Source organism: Cajanus cajan, chromosome 3 (assembly GCF_000230855.2).
Source record: "Cajanus cajan strain Asha chromosome 3, NIPB_CcT2T_4, whole genome shotgun sequence".
NCBI classification, from domain to species: Eukaryota; Viridiplantae; Streptophyta; class Magnoliopsida; order Fabales; family Fabaceae; genus Cajanus; species Cajanus cajan.
In genome coordinates this window covers 79,600,655-79,620,382 of record NC_138519.1, presented here as the reverse complement: position 1 = coordinate 79,620,382, position 19,728 = coordinate 79,600,655, and the positions used below count along the sequence as shown (strand labels likewise).

Sequence of the window (19,728 nt, the reverse complement as noted above, 5' to 3'; positions counted from 1 at the left end):
TACTTAGGTAAATAAATTGGTACAAGTATTATTTGGATATTTTAAAAAAAAAATATTTCAGTAAAAAATTCTGCACATGTAATATCGATTATGTTTTTCATTAACCATTGAAATCACCTAATATACTCTGCAAAATAAATTACTTATTTTATTCTCTAAATTATAAAATTGTCCGATCTACACCGACAATCAAGATATTTACTCAGTTTTGAAACAAGTTTAAGGTATACGAGATGAAAAGTGATAATTTGTGCTTGTTTATTTTAAAGTTATTAAAAAAACTTTTGATATGTGTACCCAAAAAATAATAATTTTGATATAATTAACATTTAAATTGTCAAACAAAAGTAAGATATACTCATATACATATAAATTAATTTCAATTTGAATTCACAGACAAATTATTTTTGGCATTTAACCAAGAAATAAGAATAATTCTATTATAACATTTATGATTTACCACACAACACAAGCACTTGTTGGGTCCGAAGGCATGGAAGAGTTACGGAAACTTGAAAAGGTACAGAGTATGCTGGAATTCATGGAATCACGGCGCGTTTCAAACTCAGACGATCACCGCTCTAACCGTTTTCTCGCTAATTTTATTCTCTTCTTAATCGAACCCTGCGGAGACCTTGCCATGAACGACAAGTGCTGCTTGCTTTCTCAGTTTATTCCCACTGTCAGTTCCACTTCCACATTTCATTTGCATTTGAATTTGCATTTGCATCATGGCCACTGAAATCGTTTCACTTTCCTTTTGCAGCTCTCACCCGCTTTCCTCGACGACGCGTATCAACACCACCTTGTCGCCACCAAACAAGAAGATTCCGGTACTTCGTTGCTACTATCATATTCATATGTATTTATTTTTTATTAGGTTTACTATTTATTTCCACATTATTATCGAATTTTCTGTCTCGTTTATTTGATTCCTGTTAAAAGAGTAGTTGTAACTATAGCAGTTACTATGATATTCATTTTTAGTTTTCTTTCCCATTTCGTGATTTCTCTTAAATGGAAAGGACAATGGAAAGGACACTAGTCACTAGGTGAAATTGGTTTATTAATACTTTTCAGGTTTTCCCTTCATATGTTTTGTTTGATGTTTTATTTCTAGTTTTATGATTTTTTTTTATTTTTATTTTTTTACTTTCAATTAGATTTTCAACAAAGTCTTGTTGGAAGTGCTTTGCGTAGTTGCAATCAGACGAAAGAGTACAGTTTGTTGCAAAGTTGTAATGAAAGCACTGCCATGGTCGAGCTGGATTCCATGCAAATGGCCAATTCTACTCTTGAGGATTTTGTAAGTATATATTCAAAAATTAACCTTTTTGCTGTGATCATGGTATTCTGCTACAAACTTATAATGCTTGATTAATTTGGAAATGTGACAATCTTGTAACATTTAAACAAACTTTGTTGGTATCTGAATAATACCCGGTTCATGCCATCAATTACTACATTGATTAATAGATGAATAAAGTACATATATCAGGTCTGCATTGCAGTTTTCTACACTACAGACAATTGAAGAGAGTAATTCAGTGGAAGGCTTGATACTATTTAATATATGAGCCTCCCCATAAAAAAATGCTTTGTGATTATGATATTAATTTGAAGTTTTTATTTTTTTCAGTGCAGATCTTATTTTATGTTTCATGGATTGGATGTAAGCAAGCCACAGTCAATCTTCAAATACTTACCTATTCTTTCATTCACGGAGAGTTATATTTATCAGGTAGATGCTAGATTGATGTTATTAAAATCAGCTGTCTTTTAGTTTTTCAAGTAAATTATTGTTTTGAAAGCGTGAGATTCATAAATGGGGTTCCACCTCACGTGTGGAGCTAATCAATAAGAGCAAAAGTTCATGTGGCTAGGAGGCAAAATAGATAGAACACCTTAAGCCTGATGAAAGGCAAGGCAGGTCATGAATTGATTGACCTTGCTAAAGAGGGATAAAACTTAAATGCAGTACCATAGGTGTTGTTTTTCGATCAGAATTGGAGTTTTACCTCGATAATATGCATAATAAAGGAATCCATTAAATGTCAACGTGTATAATTGAAGCAAAACTCTAATTCTAATTAGAGAACAACACCAATAAGTTTTGTCTGTTGAGACTTGAGAGGCACTCAACATGGCATCTGTTTAAGATTAACGTCATTATGGAAATTGAGAAAATGATGAATATTTATTGTTATTACGGAGTGACTTGGTCAAGGCATATCTTGATTGTGAAGTAATTTTGGCAATAATTGGCATTGATTCATTTGACTCTTCGTTGTTTTGGGTTTGGCCTATATAAGGTCCATCATTTCAACTGTCAAAATGACATCAGTCAACATCCCTGAACAGTTGTAATGCGCACATAATGCTTCCCGTTTCCAGTATGCTCATGTTTGATGTTTACCTAGGTGGTAGAAGCACTGAACTCCAGTTTATGATCTTGTCTGTAACTTTTTTTTTTGTCAAGTATCTCATCTCAACAAAGTCAAAGGTCATGTAATGCACTTTACACATGAATACTATTAATCAGAAAATACACACCTCCAGCAAAAGCAATTAAATTTTTTGTTGCTTAGACTTCAGTACCCTGCACAGCCTTGCAATGGCTGTTTCTTACATTAAGACTCTCCAAATTTTATGGATATACCTCAGTGTCTCAGTGGGTTACTCGGCCTTTGAGTTTGTAGAGGTGAGATTCTTGATGCAATATTACATACAGCTAATACATGAGGGTGAAGTGGGCTCTTCTTATTTTGCTACTAGGTAGCATATGTTTTGACAATTTTTTTTGTTACCGTTACTATTTGAGAATTAGGGACATAAATTCAAATAGTAAGTATGCAATATGCAAAAGCTACTAGTTGTGCTGAGAATCTGTTGCTGTTATGATGCAGCTGGATAAAATGAATGAGAAATTGCTGCAAACACCAAACAATGGAAAGTCTGTATTTGGAGAAAAAGATGAGGTGATTGATTGCATTAGGGAATTATGCAGTGGAAATTTGACTGTTCATTTTTTAAGTAATAGCTTTCATTTTTCTTATATAATTTAATTTTCCACATAGAGAGGAACTCATGTTTCAGCTTCTTACATCTCAAATGACCCAGTTAGACCACTTATGACTATTCTTGAACACAAAGGCCTTTTGACTGACAGGTGTGTATTCTGCATTTTATACCTTACATTTCCAGCGAAGTAGTTAGGTTGAGCTTAATTTGGTTCTATGTTCTATTTGCTTGATGAGATTAGGATAAGAGAGGAATTTAGACATGGAGAAGAGTACTGGGCTCTTGAAAGAAAGCTCTGTTATGCACTAATAAACAAAGAGGAGGTATACATAATTTGTGCACTTTTCTTTCTATTCAGAGAATGGGTACACATTCAACCAAATCCTTATCAAAGTTCCTTATTTGTAATCTACTAAATTATTTGCTATTCAGATTCTTGTTGAAGATGTGATGAAGGCTATTCGTTTAAAGTCTTTTGATTACCGAGTGCTGAATCTTCTTCTCTATCAACTGCGAGGGGCAAAGGTACAAGTACAACTGATAAGCAAAAAATATTGAGTGATACTGCATTATTCATCTAACACTTGACATGTGTGTGCACACATGCAAACACAGTTTGTGAGCTGCAAATTGATTTTGTTCTGAAATATTGCTGGCAACATAAATTTCTACATCTGATGACATAAATATTAGCTAAATATATGACTTTAGGATAATTGTGTACTTCTAAATTTGTTTAGAAGGTTGAGGAGTTGCATATGGAGTTTCTCTCAATTTCAGAGTTCCTGGTGGAAGTTTCTGATGATCTGTAAGTACTATCTTTTGTTTCAGTTGATGCCAGATAACATAATATCTCATATATGTATTCATATTTCATACATAAACAAAATTTTGTAATTGCTCTAAACATGCTGCCCTTTCTTGTTCTTTTTCTTTTATATTGTTTTAAGAATTTGGTTATAGGTATTCAGCAAAATCATCAGCAATTGCTTCTTGTTCCCTTTTTTGCCATGTATATATATGTGTATTAAAAAATGCAATTAGATGGAATAAATGGTTGCATTATATTTGCCCCACTGAAAATGATTACATTTTAATAATTTTTTTTGTTTTTCATTCTTTTGATTCTAAAGGCATCCTTTCTACTCTAGGAGTAATAAAAATCTGTCAAACCGAAAAAAATAAAAATATAAGACCAATTGGTTCCAAAAAATTAGGTCCAATACAAAAAAAAAAAAATATATCAGACATCACAATTTTGTGTATGTAGTTGTTAGACATCATTTTTTTATTACTGAAACTTTTGAAAGCTGTTTCCCATCACCATTTTCTGATGAGACCAAACCCTGATTTTTTTTTTGTAGTTCCTTTGCTGTTGTTCAAGTTTCATTTCTGTAGTTACGTGTGCATATATAGATTTCAGCTTTATCCTAGTTTTTTTTTTCAATTTTATAATTTTATTCAACATAATTTTCCTGTCCTGATAATGTTGCAGGTATGATTATGAGGTGAGTTGAACAATCCAAAATTTGCAACCACCATCTGCTATACTGTTGTCTGATTCATAATTTGATTAAATGTCCTCATGCAGGATGATGTTTTAGAGAATAATTTCAATATTTTGCGCATGTTTATCCGAATATATGGAGCTTCAACTGCCCCAGCTATGCTGGTGAGTATGTTGATCTGTTTACAAATGGTGTTGCGAATTTTTACGTTTGCTTATATAATGTCAATATGCTCTGCTGAAATTTGTTGGTTAGCTGATAACTTTCTAGTAACAATTTCAAATGTATTAATTGAACCACCATCATTTTCATTTTGTATACAGGGGAGATCAATACCCACTTACTAAAATAATAAAAATGTCGTCACACACTTTTTGGCACTTTATTTTTAGACACTATTTTCTAGGTGAAATCCCATGCTCTAATCCTACTAATAGAGAGTGGGCTCAAAATTATTTAAGGGGAATAGCATCAGAGATTTGTGTTAAAAATAGTGCCCGCTACTAGCATTTTTCTTAAAATATATCCTCTTTTATTTGCTGATCTACAGTCGAATAGTTTTAGTATAAACCACCAGTATTTCACATTCTCAGCTTACATATTTTCTTACGGGATTGTTAAACTCAGTACCTGAATTAAAGTAACGTTTTACTTTTTAGTATGATGCATAACCTCAAGTTGCAAGCATTGAGTGAAGAAGTATCAATTTTAGGATTTCTCCTTCCTCCCACTTTTAAAGGGAGAGGAGGTGCAATTAGAGTTTGAACTCGAACCTCATTGACAATGCATCTGTGGATAAGTAGTGGAATAAAATTATTTTTGTTTGAGCCTTGGATGTCCCTGTCATATCTCATCTTGTATCTTGAGAAATAAGAAAACTTCTATCAATCTAATTTCGATAACATCACCTTTTTACACAAATCAGTATTGTTTATTTGCATGTATGAATGAGTTTGTTTTATTCCTGTGCTATTTTACAATTGGTGTAATCATAATAGCTATAAAAGATATGCTTATTTAATATATTTAAAAAATTATTGTGTCAAATTCTAAATTCCAGGCGAAGTGTATTAGTGAGGCCGAAGATAAGTATGAATCTTTACTGAAATCACTCGACCCGCAACTCTCTCTAAGCTACCAGAAAAGATGTGCAGAAGCCACTAAAGAAGGTAATTTGCTGTAGCCAATCAAGTTGTTATAGCAGTATGTTATATATTTAGTCGATAACTGTGCGGTACCATTATCTATTGGCAACCTTTAGGTGGAAAGGTATCAGAGCACCCTCTTGGCACGTGGAATATTCCAACCGTGATTCAAGATGAGGAATTGTATAGATTAAAGTTGAAGTCAGATGCTTCGTGAATATAAAAACTTGAACTGTGTCTCTATGAGGTAATCAATAATCAATCCAATTCTAATTTTTTCACCCCAGTGTCCTTGTCCTCCTAATGAAACGAAGGTTAGTGTAACAAGACGAGTTCAAGTTGAAATGTTGAATTTAGAAGGGGAAAAAGGATACACGCACACAATCATTAAAGGACACAAAAAGATAAACATAAAAAACGTATGTTATGTTTTATCCATTAGCTATTTATTTTTCAAATCTTTTTTGTTCTCGCTCAGTTATGTTTGATTCAGGTAATCATAACAATTTTCTTGTAAAAAGATTTCATACCGTATAGCAATGAGAAATATCTAGAAAGTTAGTATTTTTGTATTCTTTGTTTTCTTTCTTTTTTTTCCAAGTTAGATACTTTTGCCTAAACAATTAGTTCAAGGTAATAAATTAGGAGAAATGCAATGAACAACGATATTTCTATGTAACAAATATATATATATATATATATATATATATATATATATATATATATATATATATATATATATATCACATCACAGTTAAGTGGTGAGAGAGATTGTTTTCAAAGGTTTTTAAATTTATAAAAATTAAAACTAATAAAATAGATGAAAATAAATAAATAAAATCATATTTATAAGAATTAAAAACATTTAAACTAACTTCAAATACTTTCTTTCATTTAAAATATATATGGTTTTTCAAAGATTGATCTTAACAAATTGTTTATTACATTAGATTAATTCAATGTTTAGTTTTATATTGAATCTTATAACATTATATAAAAGGAATATCCCTTGATATATAAAGAGAATATTCATTTTGATAGTTATTTTTGTTTTTATTTTAATACAAACTATTTTAACCCTTGTTTATTTGCTAAACTTTCTAAAACTTCCTTATCCTACATCAATATCCCTTATTTATTTATTTATTTTATTCTGAAATTACTTATAAATAATAATTCATAAAAATAATTTTTTTATACAGTGCAGGAGTGTCTATACTTGCTAGTTATTAAGAATTGTGTTGAAATACCAACTAACAAGATTTTAGGTAAATATTTACATATTTACTTTCACATTGAATGATTTTCAGTTTAAAATCAATCGAGTTGAAATAACTTTTAAGTAACTTTTTATATCAGTTTTTTTTTTTACAACTTTTAAGTAGCTTTTTACATCAGGTAACTGAATATAACTAGTAACTTGCATTTAGAATGAAAACATTCAAACATAATGTTTTATTTCAAATTTAATTTTAACCAAAATCAATTTTATTGAGACTTATTTAAACAGTTCTTCTAAATAGTATCTAAACTTATTCACCTATTCTTGTAAAAAAAATATTATATTAAATTAATGTTTTAAAATTCTTTCAAGCGTTGAATTGAACTGTGTGAAAATTCACGTGAAACTGAAGAAGTTGAAAACTCAGTACCGAATAGGTTTGGCAGCTAAAAGCCAGAATAAAGCCCAATGCATGTCACACCTTTTTTTTTTTTCGTCTGTCCACACCTGTATCATATGACAAAATTTAAGTATGCATGACTAGAACATGAAGCAAATAAATCGTAATTAAATTCAAAATACATAACATTGTTTTAATTATAATGCAATTATTCAAATTGCTGTCTATAATCACAGTTGAATTCGGAATTGTTGGTGTGTGAATGTCTCAGTATTTTCATTTTTGAGATAACAAGAACAATGGGTCAAATATCCTTTTTCTTTTAAAAGAAGAAAGATTTACTCACATATCTACAGCATGATTTTGTATTAATATATATATATATATATATATATATATATATATTATTAAATTATTATAATTGATTTTATTAATTAATTTAAGATTGGATCACATTTCCTAAAATAGCATATTAAGTTGTATAAAAAATATACAACTAACATGTTTCCTTAATTTTAAGATTCAGAAGGTACAGGCCAGAGACAACATGATTGTCCCTGTGTTTTCCTTGACATTTTTGGTCTGTCAATTACAAATAATTGATTCCCGATTGGAAATTCTCGGAAACAAAATATTATTTTACTTGTTTTTGATGATCATCAGCACTCTTTTAGTGACAGTAAGAATTAAGAAGAAAGACACTATCCCGTAGAAAAAAGTGAAAATATTTTCCATTCTTAGCATATGCATCTTTTTTATCTTCTCAGCATACTGTCACTATCTCTCTGTTTCTCAATGTCATGTTAATGATCCAATGACAGCTTTGGCTAATTGCAAGTTGTGGAGTCACAGTGAGTAAAGAATCTCGAAACCTCAAAAAAGAATCTAAAAAACAAGACAGTTCTATGTACCTTTAAAAACTTATTTTGCTTAAATCTTATATATATATTCTTTTATAACAAATTTCACTAAACTCTACTTTAAGTTATAAATATTAGCTTTTCCTTTAAAAAAAAAGTTATAAATATTAACTACTTTAATTTTGACATTATTTTATGTAAGTCCGAGTTTTTTTCTTCTTCTAGTTTTGTTGCAAATATTCTTGAACCTATTAAATCAAAGATGAATTTGACTCGTAATCCTATGATTATTTTTGATGAGTTTCCTACACAACAAAGATTAGATATAAATTTTTTATTAAATAGATTGTTCCAAAAATGTATAACCATTATTCTTGATTAAGATCTAAAATTTCATAAAATATTAAAACTAAATATCACAAGTGAGACTTAGATTTGTATGAGTACTATTTATGAGAGCAAATTAATGAATGGTTGTCGGTTCTTGGTCATTATTAGTTTCTTCAACTTTCATACGACTCTGTTTATATAGAAAGTTGAGTTCTTTTTGTCTTTTAGGTCAAGTAGATTAATTTTCTACACCATGATAATGCTACACTCTTGTTTCGGTTGGCCGACAGTACCTCTTTGCTTGCATAACTAGTCATAATATGGCGGAAACTCCTAATTATAAAATGTAAGTAATGAAGACACAGTTTGAATAAATTTCTCATAAATTCTTATAAAAAATAAAAATAAATTGAGTTTTTATTTCATGAAATAAATTAACTTATACACCTAATTTTTATAAGAAAAATTATTTAATTTTTTCAAAAGTTAATATATATATATATATATATTAATTTATTAAAAAAATCAATTTATTTTATTTCATACACAAAATTTATCTAAATAAAACTTTTTTTTAATAATAAAGAAGTCTAACTCTCATATGTTCCATTAGTCCACAAAATAAAATAATGCTTCTAATTACGATTTCATTCCTATAATAGAATTAAACTCTACTAAATTAAAGAACACACAAATACATAATCACTTTTACTATCAATTTTGGTTTGTAAACAAAACTCTAATGAAACACAGTCAAACCAATGACTCTCGTGAACAAAACTTGTAGTGAAACACAGTCAAACCAATGACTCTGTCCAAGAAGTGGGGCGAAAATTAGATAGCATAATAAATGTCAATTTTAACCACCACCTGTCATTGAGTGTTTTTTAATTTTACCCACTGAGACACACAAAAATCCTTTCGCTTTCAAACCTGCCACTTCTAATCAGTCTCAAACTACTAATAGAACACTGGCCAAGGGGTCCTTGATACTGATGTGGATTCTCCCATTTTGTTTACCCTATTGAACTGTTACTTTCACTTTTTCTGTCGCTCACTGCACCCTCTCACTCGCCACAGCCCCTCTTTCTTCTACCTATTGGTCACAAGAATAAAAGTCATTCATCACTCTAACACTAAAAATAACTTTTTAAAACCATTTGTTTTTTTCATCTCGTTTTCGGTTGTACTATTCTTATCTCAAATTTTTTAGTGTGTAAATTTGTGAGATTAAACACACGTGGATAGTCTTTATAAGTCTAACCCCTATAATAAATTTTAATAACATGTTAAAAATATAAATTTGAGTCTAATTCAATTTTATAAAATTAATTTATATAAAAAAGATTATTCTAATTATACGGTCTATTTTAATCATATCACTGTTTGGTATACAAAGTATAAATAGTATATATCATAATCTCACTACTCAGTTAACATTGAATTTTGTCCCTGTTAGTGTCTGGTTTTAGATTGGGAATGACATCAAGAGATGACATGATAGACATTCATCATGGCTTCACTCAATTCAATTCAGAACTCCACTACCCTCACTATCTTGCTTATTATTGTTATTACATTTCTACTCCACCATGTGCTGTGTCCAGTTTCTTGTTTCAATCAACCACAACATGCACCGGTAGACTTTAATTAAAGTCATGGTTTTGTGAGTGTGTGTGGTTTGAAAATGACTCAGTTGTGTGGTACTGTTATGTTATGTGCAGGAGCCTTTATGTGCAAAGAAAAACAGAATAGGTTCAAGTCCTCCAACATGTCACAACAAGTGCAACCAGTGTCATCCATGCATGGCAGTTCAAGTTCCATCAGTGCGTAGCCATAACCGAGTTCAGCCATGTCTTGCCCCAAAAAAATTCTCTCTTCAAGGTAACAGGTACTCCAATTACAAGCCATTGAGTTGGAAATGTCATTGTGGTGACCACTTTTTCAACCCTTAGAAATGGTAACATATTCTCATGTTGGAGATTATGATTATCTTCATCTTTAGATGTAAAATGGAAATTGCACCTCTTCTTTTCATTTTCTTTTTGGGTCTATATTATGGACAAAACTTACTTATGGTTTATTGAGTATTATTGTTTTGGTTTTAGATCAAAATTAAAATTTCACATAAAATTATGAAGTAAAATAAAATTATTATATAAAAAAGATTGCATGAATTATTGAAATGAAACTTTAATTTTAGAGTAATCAGATAATAACATATGACTGAGAAAACTTATATGTGCAAATGTAAGTTTTTTCTTTAAATTATTTCTTATAATTTTCTTAAAGGTGAATGAGATTTGCTTGAATTTGATCATTTGAGCATTGAATGTCGCAGTTTGAAACAATTGTACAGAATTTGTTAAAAGACCTGAAATCTCACTTTATATCTGTCTCTTCAAGTCAATCGAGACTAATTTGCTAACATTGTCTATATTAATCTTAGTTGGTTAGTTTCAAATGTAGTGTCTATATGTTTAATAATTTTTTTCTCATTCCATTAAGTATAAATTACATGCAAATCTTAGTTGGATCAAAAATTAGAAGAGTGTTGATATTTTTTGAAACTTGATTTAAAAAGTTAAGTTTAATTTAATTTAATTTTTTAATTATAATTTAAACTCACTTTGATGTTTATGGTTAAGTAGGTAATGGAATCAAAATATATTATTAATTAGTAATTTAAATTTACGTGCATGTTAACTTGTGCAAATATTATAAAAATTGTCTGCGCCATTTTTTTATTTTTTATTAGAAAAATTCATAGTTGTTCATAGAAAATGTTTCTGTTATTCCATTTCATTTTCCTTTAAAGAAATTTCAAAGCATACAAGTACTTATAGCTGCAAAAACTTTCACCGAACCATAATTTTTTAATACTCACTGACAAGAGTACTAGACTACTAAGTTCGTCTTTGACAAAAACTGTTTTCAAATTTTTCATAAAATAAGCATAAAAGAAATTTAAAAAGTATTTTTTTTTTCTCTGTATAAAAGTTTGATATATAAGGAGTTAAGGACAAAGTCACGTTGAGCACAAAAAAACACAAAAAAACAAGTCACGTTGAGTCTCTAACACTCACGTTAAAGTTTCCGTTAATTCAAGTTAAAATTTTTTTTCATAAACATTTCTTTTTATATTTATATAGCATCATATTAATAAACAAATATATACCAAAAAAAAAAAGAATATATCAAAAAATTAATAAACAAATATCTACTATAAATTCACAATAACAAAAAGAATAAAAATAAAAATAAACAAATTATCAAAATCTTAAAAGATATACATTCTTAATCACAGTTCATATACAGTATACTTATATCAAAATAACTGGAATTGATGGAGTGAATAAACATTCTAACACTAACCTGGGATTTAGGATTCTAAGCATATTAGTGAAAGTTTTATCACTCTTATTGTAAAATTTCTTTTCATAACTAATCCAGCCAATAATTATAATAATGTGAGTTATAAAATAAGCATATCCAAGAATAGATGAAATAGCTTCAAACAATGACTATTGCGTGAACAATAACAATTGAATGAATTAAAAAGGATTTTAACAAGTGTAAATCATTAAATTAATAAAGATTGCACAAACAAATTGTAACGATTGCAAATTAGACCCACACAATGAATTCTTATCATTCATAATGGCAAAACTCGTGCCGGAATAAGCACATTAAATTGTTGAAATAAAAAATTAATAATAATTGGAATTCAATTGAAATTTTAACATTGTAAAATGCACGTTAAAAGGAAATTTTATAAAAATCAGTATAATAATATCTAATAATTATTATACCTAATAATTAGATCATAAATCATATAATGTTGCTTCTGGTATCAAATGTTAAAAAACTATACTAAAAACTCGTAAATCTAGTCAAATTTGATAACTGATACACCCACCCATTTAAGAAAGGAAAAAAAATTAATATTTTTTTCACAAAACTTAAAACAAACTTTATTTGAAAAAAAAAATCAGCTTCTTTGTCATTTTGGACTTAGTAAAAATAAATTAAACGGTGCTTTTTTTTTTCCTCAAAAATAAATTTTACTAAGAGCGCTTGTCCTAATCTGAAAAAAATCCATGAAACAAAATTGACAATTATAATAACTGTGCTTTGATTTTTCAACCTAATAGGGCTGAGTAAATATCAATTGGGGTGGTGGCGCAGTTGGCTAGCGCGTAGGTCTCATAGCTTTCGAGTAATCCTGAGGTCGAGAGTTCGAGCCTCTCTCACCCCATTTGCTTCTTTTTTATTATAATTTTTCCTCTATCCTTTGCTCTATATCCATTACAAAGTTGTTCTCTGATCACAATGACCCAGCATTTTCTCTAACTTATTTTCTTGATACATTTTTTTTAAAGGTCTAACACAATCTAAAAGTTTATTTAAAAGCCTACTTGCTAATAAATATTTTTAATTACGTTAAAAAATATATATTTTCTAAACAAGAGCACCTTTAACAGTGCAACCATTTGCACCCAAAAGTAACAAGAAATGCTAATGATATTATCTCAAAACACTCTTTATTATTTGATGAAAAAATTATTAGTAAGAAAGTGTTAAAGAGGGTGTAGCTATCATTTCTCAAAATAACACATTCTCTCCAATTTTTATTGTAAAATTGTTTATCTCACCAAGTTTCACGTAGTTGCTTACAGAAGCAATTGTAATTCCGCATGATTCCAGTTTTTTAAGAACCATGAAGATTATCGAAGGCAATATGCTTAAACTTATATTTAAGTTAATGGGTTTAAGACTTTAGTTAAATCTACGAGTATAACTTTGAAATGATACTGTATAAATTTAATACAATAATAATTATTACAAGTTTATATGTCGCTGTTATTATTACTATTATTTAAATAGAGTAACTTGTTTAACTTCACTAAAAAAAACCTATTAAGAGAAGTACCTAGTCTTTTAATTAAACAAGCTTTTAAAAAAATTATTTAATAATTGAACCTAAATTTAGATATGAAATGAACCACAATTAATCAAACATAGTATCTGATATTTCTACCTCCACGATTAATATGATATGAACCATACTCTTGATATATTTCTACCCCTACATGCAGTTATCGTTGGTTCAGGATTATCTTGGTTTGGTTGTACCATCATGTAAGCGGGAAAAAAAGAAGAAGAAAAAAAACTGCTAAAACGGTAAATCAATGTGACCTTCAGTCATGGGCCTCCACATATCAAGTTATCATCACTGCTAACGCCAGAACAGAAGTTGACATCAGCAAAAATTAAGAGACGCAAACAAAATATGTTAACAAATTGTTTTTGCTTTATAAATAACTTTAAATAATATAGTATATATTTTCAATTTTCTTTAAAAGCAACATTTAACAAAATGAAGATGGCATTGCACCTGAGCTATAGTCCTTCAACTCCTAACCCTTAAAAAGCCAATAAAATTGCAAAAGGCATATAAAATCCAAAAATAAAAAATTTTCGTTTCTTCTGCTCTTTCATATCTTCCTATCTATAAGCAGTAGTAACCTACATGTACCAACATATGCTCACCCATCCCACAATTCAAAAATGAATAGATGTCCCGAGTTCTGTGAATCTCAAGGTCAATAATTTAACATCCATAAAAGGAAATGAGGCTACAAATATGTAGACTTAAAGGTTCTTCAACAAGTTATCTCTTATTGGTGGCAACAGTCTTGCCTTTGCTTAAATCAGCAAGTTCCTCAATAAGTTTTCTCTCATCTTTGCTCAGTTTTTTGGGGATTTCAACTTGCACCTTTACCAATTGATCACCCCTCATATTCTTTTTATTCAGCAGGGGAACCCCTTTCTTGGCCATAACAAGTGTTGAGCTTGGTTGAGTCCCAGCTGGGATTTTCAAATCCACCATGCCATCTACAGTAGGTACCTTAACTTTAGTCCCCAAGATTGCATCAATATAAGACACCTTACATGTGTATAAAATATCTGTGTCATATCGCTTAAGCACGGGGTCAGGGATAACTTCAAGAACAACAAAGAGATCACCAGAAGAACCCCCACGCCTTCCAGCATTACCTTCGTTTCGGACCCTTAAACGGCTACCAGAATCCACACCAGCAGGAACCTTGAGACTTACCTGCTTTGTCTTCCTCACTCGACCTTCCCCAGAACATGTATTGCAAGGTGTTGAAAATTCTCCAGTCCCATTGCAAGAATAGCAAGTCATAGACTGTTGAAAGATGCCTAATGGAGTCCTTGTCGATGACACAACCCGACCCTGACCACCACAGGTGCTACACTTGGATGATTTAGTCCCTGGTTTAGCCCCTGAACCATTGCAGGTTCCACAGCTCTCTAATCGTCGAACCTCTACCTCCTTTTCCACCCCAAAAACAGCTTCTTTGAAGTTTAAAACAAGACTGTAATACTCATCTTCACCATCAACTGCTCCATTCCTCGAAGCTCTGCTGCCCCCCATGCCACCCATGCCCTCAAACAGCGACTCAAATAGGTCAAAAGGACTGCTAAAATCCTAAAATCACAAAGATGATCTGTCTTTGAGAAACAAGAGTATATAATATGATAACAAAGTCAACTCATCGTCTTAGAGGTAACTTACCCCCATGCCCATTCCTGAATCTTTGAGGCCAGCCTCTCCATATGTGTCATATATGGATCGTTTCTCATCATCTGACAAGACCTGCAAAAGAATTTGAATTACAAAAGATCAATTACAAGTACACATGCACAAGGGCCAGATGTGTTCAACAAGTTGTAGTTTTACCTCATATACATTACTAATTTCCTTAAATTTCTGTTCTGCATCAGGTTCTCTGCAGCATAAGTGAACATCCAAAATAGTTCAAGCAAGATTAATCAAACGAATATGAAGAAAGAGAAAATTGTGCACCTAGCAAAATTGATGTGAGAAGAGGTGCTAGGTCAAAATATTTTATCCAATAAGCAGTTCAGAAAAATATAATTTTAAAAAAGAACAAGCCACACGCTTTTTCATCAAAGACATCCAAACCACTTTGTCCATAACAACAGTCACATACAATAATTAAAAACATTAAAAGACAAAAAATAAAGTGGGAAACAAGGCAAGGGAAGTGTATCACAAAGTAGATGATGTTCAATATGAAAGAGACAAAAAGAACTCACTTGTTCACATCAGGATGATAAGTCCGGGCAAGCTTCCGATAAGCTGAAATATCCAAAGTATAGAGAAATTTCTCATTGAAATAATACAATAGAAAATCCGCACACAAAAATTGTGCATAGTCAAGTAAATCATACACAAGAACTGCTTAGTAATAACTTCTTAATCACAACCATCTATCATTATCCTAATCACTGATGCTTCCCATCTACTAATTTTAAAGTTTAAACTTCTTCTGCAAATCTATTCTACGTTACAAAAAACTGAAAAGAAAAAGATGCATAATTTGAATGTTAAGTTTTGGTGGCAAGTTTCCTAGAGGATCTTAAACCAGATTTCTAGTTGGCATTTGTTTTATTGGTTTACAGAAAAGTCCTATCACACCATAAACACCAAAGAGCAATAAAGGCAACAAAAAGCAACTGAATTTGAAAATTTATATATTCGATTTTGGAAAGCTAACACCCATGATTTTTATTTTTATTTTTTGTATAAAGGAAAATAAACAACCATCCAAAAAATAAGCCCTCAGGTATTACCAACAAGCATAAGCTCTTCTTATATAAATCAAAAATAAATCCTACTAATTTGAGTAATATAATTACTCTAGTCCCCAACCTAAGTTTGGCAGTTTTAGTATTTTTTGTAGTTTCAAGTTTTACAAACTGTGTTTAGCCAGATCAAAAATAATAGGAGGCACAACCCACAAATGTCTCACGCCATCACCCTATACTTTTCATCATCTTCAAAACCACTATGAACTCAAACCTTTCAGTGAATCACTGCATTACCCCTCTGAAGTTGTGTGTAAAGAAATTACCATCAACCCAAACACGTGAAACATTAGCAGAACACAGAGTAACACATTGTGCATGGGTACATCCCCCCAACCAAATTAATGAATTATAGTGAATGAGAAAATTCATTGGGAAGTGTTTGCATATGAAACAGTATTGTATAAAATTCTGATGAATGACAAAGTACATGGACTATGTCATTATAATTTTGAACGAATCATAGTTGTCAGATCTCTAATGAATGACAACCTAATAGGCCCTAAATTGTTTTCTCTATATTGCGCACAAGTGGGATTGATGGTGGTGACAGCAACATCGTTGGAGATGCTGCTGAGGAAGCAACATAGCAGATGTCCTCAGTAGACGTGGAGAGTGTCAAGCAATGATAGTGCTGTTGGGGGGTAGTAGATGCTTTTTAAAACTAAAAGCCATAATCACAAATACTTTTTTCTATTTTAAAATTTGATGTAAAAGTGATTTAAAATTGAGTTAAAAACCATCTTAACAACATTTAAGACAAACATGTCTTGTGTTTTGAAATTTACATTTAAAAATCGAAAATTGCAACCAGCCTAAACAGACCCTTTTGCCATATTAAAAGAGAAAATTAAGTTTTAGATTTTGTTTTCAGTACTTATCTTGCATACTTCACATGCATTTTAGGTAAATTTAATTTGTCAAGGTTAAAGGAAGCAGCAAGACCTATATGAAAAGAGATAATCATTTATTAGATTATGGACTGGTCCTATTAGGGTGATTGATTTTCCTTCACATTGCTACACTAAAAAATGGCAATTCGTGAAGTAAATAAAAACAATATATTTGAACATATCAATTGATGATGATAGATTAGAGGCATAATCATATCATATCAGTCAAAAAGGGAAAGGACGACAGAAAAAATACCAGTCTTAATTTCAGATTTACTAGAATTTTTTGACACCCCGAGGACAGAATAATAATCCTGCACATTGGCACACATTGGATGAGTCAACATATTGAATGTTGAATGTTCATGAGTCATATAATTTAAGGAGGAAGGCTATCATAAGGCACAATTGTAAGGAAAAATCCAAGGAAATCATCGTTGCTTAGAAATGCACGAGTAATTAAAACTTACTGCAGCTGCCCTAACCATCAACCTTGATCCCCTGCGACGATGCAAAGTTTGCGATGAACCTTTGTCAAAAAGTACCTGCAAGGAATCTCGAAAAGAAAAGCTCGAACTTGGGGTAGCCAGAAAGCTTATCCTGCTTGTAACACTGCAAGGAAATTGATTTAATTTAATTACACTCTTTAGCACAATGAACTATGCTGAAAAAATTGTGGGGCACCCACCGAATAAGCCACGGCTGAAGATTAATATTCAATGACAGGTAGGATAATAAACAACCCCAAGATTCTGAGAATCTGAGTCTATATCCAAACAAGAAGACTAATATGGCTGGCAATTATTGTAAAAAACCACATTTTATACCTAGCTAATGGTTATATCACATGGATATTGTGATAGATAAAACTATATTAAAAGTGATTTATATCCTTTCCATATGCAAGAGCAACAAGCCAACAAATTCAGTCAAGAAATATTTAATTGTAGGACTAACTTGTGCCTGGATGATGCAATCTTCCCCATCCCAGTCGATCCCACGAATATTTGAGGACGAATTCCCCATTGAGTAGCTGTTGTACTACCAAAACTTGCAATGGCCATCCTATATATTTTCAGCAAGACAATATCCCACTAAATACAAAATTTCTCAATGAAAATTCTGCTTGCATAAAAAAACTCAATAATGAAATTGATTAAATATATTTTTATTCTTGGAACTATTATCGGTTTTCACATTTAGCTCCTGAATAAATTTTTACTAGTTTTAGCCCCTGAATTTTTTTCATTTTAACTTTTTAGTCCACGAACTTTTCTTCAGTTTTGGTCTTCGAGTCAAGATTTTTTTGTTTATGGAGAAAAATTTTAGGGGCGAAAAACCAAAAAAAAAAATTGTTGAAAAACTTGTTGAAAAAAAAAATCTGGAACTAAAAACATATTTAATCCAAAGCATAAAAAACACTTTGCTGATGTTCGGTGAACCTTCTAACAAGTAATGAATTACTAGCTAGTTAAATTTAATATACCAGAAACCAAAAGAATGAGGGAAAAAATATACTGTAATTAACAACACTTGAAATTTCACGAATAGAGACGTAGGGAATAAAGAAGAAGGAATATGTGGCTTATATATACATTTTTGTGTAGTTAAGCAATTAAAACAGGGAGCAAAAGCGACAAGAATACTCTAGCTACAATGAAAGAATGGATAAAAATTGTCATAATTCTGAGACAGGCAACAATGGAAAAGAAAGAGAAACCTGTTGGCGCTTAACCTAGTTCTATCGGAGTGAAGGGGATAACGTTTTTGGCAGTGTAATGGGGAACGAGTTGGAATGGGGTAGTAGTCTTGTTGTGTTGGAAATGAGGCTCTCTTATTGGATGGATGACAAAGAACCTCGTTTAGGAGTTTTCTTTTACCCTTTTATTTTCGTTTGGCATTAGCACAACGTTGGCCTCTCTACTTCTTGCTTCTACTCTAGATACCTAATGAGATATTTTGGATTGGTTTCGAAATGCTTTTGACAGTGAAGTTTAGATACTAAAAATTAAAGTTATTTTATTCTTTTTTTTTTTGTATTATTGATTTAATTTAAATTTTAAAAGATTTCTTTTTTATATGTGGTTTTTTTTATATACTTACATGGTTTAATTATTTATTATATACTTCTTATCAGTGTTTTAAAACCGGACCGACCCAGCCGGTCGGACCGGTTGGACCGGGAACCAGTGGTCCAGCCGGTCCGAATCTGAAGTTGAATCGGTTATGCAGTCAACCCGTTTCAAACCGGATTGAACCGTCAATTTTCCGGTTCAACCGGTGAACCGGTGGGTCAAACCGGTTCAACCACTTTTTTTTAAAAAAATTTTTTTTTAAGGGACCATAAATCACAAAAATAATAATGAAAATTGAATCTCTTAATGAAAAAGCAAGGAGTCTTATTAAATATAACAATGACTACTTGTTCTAATATATTTGTTTGTAATATATACAACTTAAATAACTTTTATAGTATATTATTAATTTTAAATTATATATTTAATAATGCAATATCTATGTAAATATTACATATATTATTTTGTGATATTAATTGCAAGTATATTATATATGTACATATTATTTATATTTTTAATTTGTATTAATATACTGTTTAACATGTAATTTTTTTATGTATTTTTTTACAAAAT

The 19,728-nt window shown here is 30.7% G+C and overlaps 2 protein-coding genes and 1 non-coding gene across 9 annotated transcripts; 2 read left to right on the top strand and 1 right to left on the bottom strand.

Annotated features, from left to right (window-relative positions):
• Window positions 1-443: 443 nt before the first annotated feature.
• LOC109793717 (ATP synthase subunit B) lies at window positions 444-10,350 on the top strand. 4 transcript variants are annotated; one of them, XM_020354399.3, is made up of 14 exons: window positions 444-682; window positions 767-833; window positions 1,164-1,306; window positions 1,640-1,741; window positions 2,907-2,978; window positions 3,078-3,169; window positions 3,263-3,344; window positions 3,454-3,546; window positions 3,765-3,829; window positions 4,517-4,529; window positions 4,613-4,693; window positions 5,590-5,698; window positions 5,791-5,921; window positions 10,211-10,350. In XM_020354399.3, exons 1-13 carry the CDS (start codon window positions 452-454, stop codon window positions 5,889-5,891), a joined length of 1,251 nt encoding a protein of 416 aa, XP_020209988.2. In that variant the 5' UTR covers window positions 444-451; the 3' UTR covers window positions 5,892-5,921; window positions 10,211-10,350. The 4 variants fall into 4 exon arrangements, with proteins under 4 accessions (XP_020209988.2, XP_020209557.2, XP_020209044.2 ...); XM_020353968.2 differs by lacking the exon at window positions 10,211-10,350 and adding an exon at window positions 9,946-10,082 and having other exon boundaries at window positions 3,762-3,829; XM_020353455.3 differs by having other exon boundaries at window positions 445-682; window positions 3,762-3,829.
• Window positions 10,351-12,659: 2,309 nt separating this feature from the next.
• Window positions 12,660-12,744, top strand: TRNAM-CAU (transfer RNA methionine (anticodon CAU)). Its single transcript is given in 2 exon segments — window positions 12,660-12,697; window positions 12,709-12,744. It is a non-coding gene; the product is annotated as a tRNA-Met (tRNA).
• A 1,200-nt stretch (window positions 12,745-13,944) lies between these two features.
• On the bottom strand, window positions 13,945-19,001 carry LOC109798932 (chaperone protein dnaJ A6, chloroplastic). Of its 4 annotated transcripts, none has more exons than XM_020359380.3 (8): window positions 18,801-19,001; window positions 18,038-18,174; window positions 17,551-17,692; window positions 17,337-17,394; window positions 15,636-15,678; window positions 15,256-15,304; window positions 15,091-15,171; window positions 13,945-15,003 (listed from the first exon to the last, which is right to left on the bottom strand). In XM_020359380.3, exons 2-8 carry the CDS (start codon window positions 18,142-18,144, stop codon window positions 14,161-14,163), a joined length of 1,323 nt encoding a protein of 440 aa, XP_020214969.1. In that variant the 5' UTR covers window positions 18,145-18,174; window positions 18,801-19,001; the 3' UTR covers window positions 13,945-14,160. The 4 variants fall into 4 exon arrangements, with proteins under 4 accessions (XP_020214969.1, XP_020214978.1, XP_020214961.1 ...); XM_020359389.3 differs by having other exon boundaries at window positions 18,038-18,145; window positions 18,816-19,001; XM_020359372.3 differs by having other exon boundaries at window positions 18,038-18,145; window positions 18,801-18,999.
• Window positions 19,002-19,728: the final 727 nt, after the last annotated feature.

Excerpts from the sequence above, each read along its gene's own strand:
- LOC109793717 (XM_020353455.3), top strand. The coding sequence starts at position 452 with ATGATTTACCACACAACACAAGCACTTGTTGGGTCCGAAGGCATGGAA. Across the intron at positions 683-766 it reads TTTCTCAGTTTATTCCCACT|CTCTCACCCGCTTTCCTCGA; the intron begins GTCAGTTCCACT and ends TTCCTTTTGCAG. Across the intron at positions 4,694-5,589 it reads CAACTGCCCCAGCTATGCTG|GCGAAGTGTATTAGTGAGGC; the intron begins GTGAGTATGTTG and ends TCTAAATTCCAG.
- LOC109798932 (XM_020359380.3), bottom strand. The coding sequence starts at position 18,144 with ATGGCCATTGCAAGTTTTGGTAGTACAACAGCTACTCAATGGGGAATT. Across the intron at positions 17,395-17,550 it reads TGATGGTTAGGGCAGCTGCA|GATTATTATTCTGTCCTCGG; the intron begins GTAAGTTTTAAT and ends GCCAATGTGCAG. Across the intron at positions 15,172-15,255 it reads AAATTAGTAATGTATATGAG|GTCTTGTCAGATGATGAGAA; the intron begins GTAAAACTACAA and ends ATTCTTTTGCAG.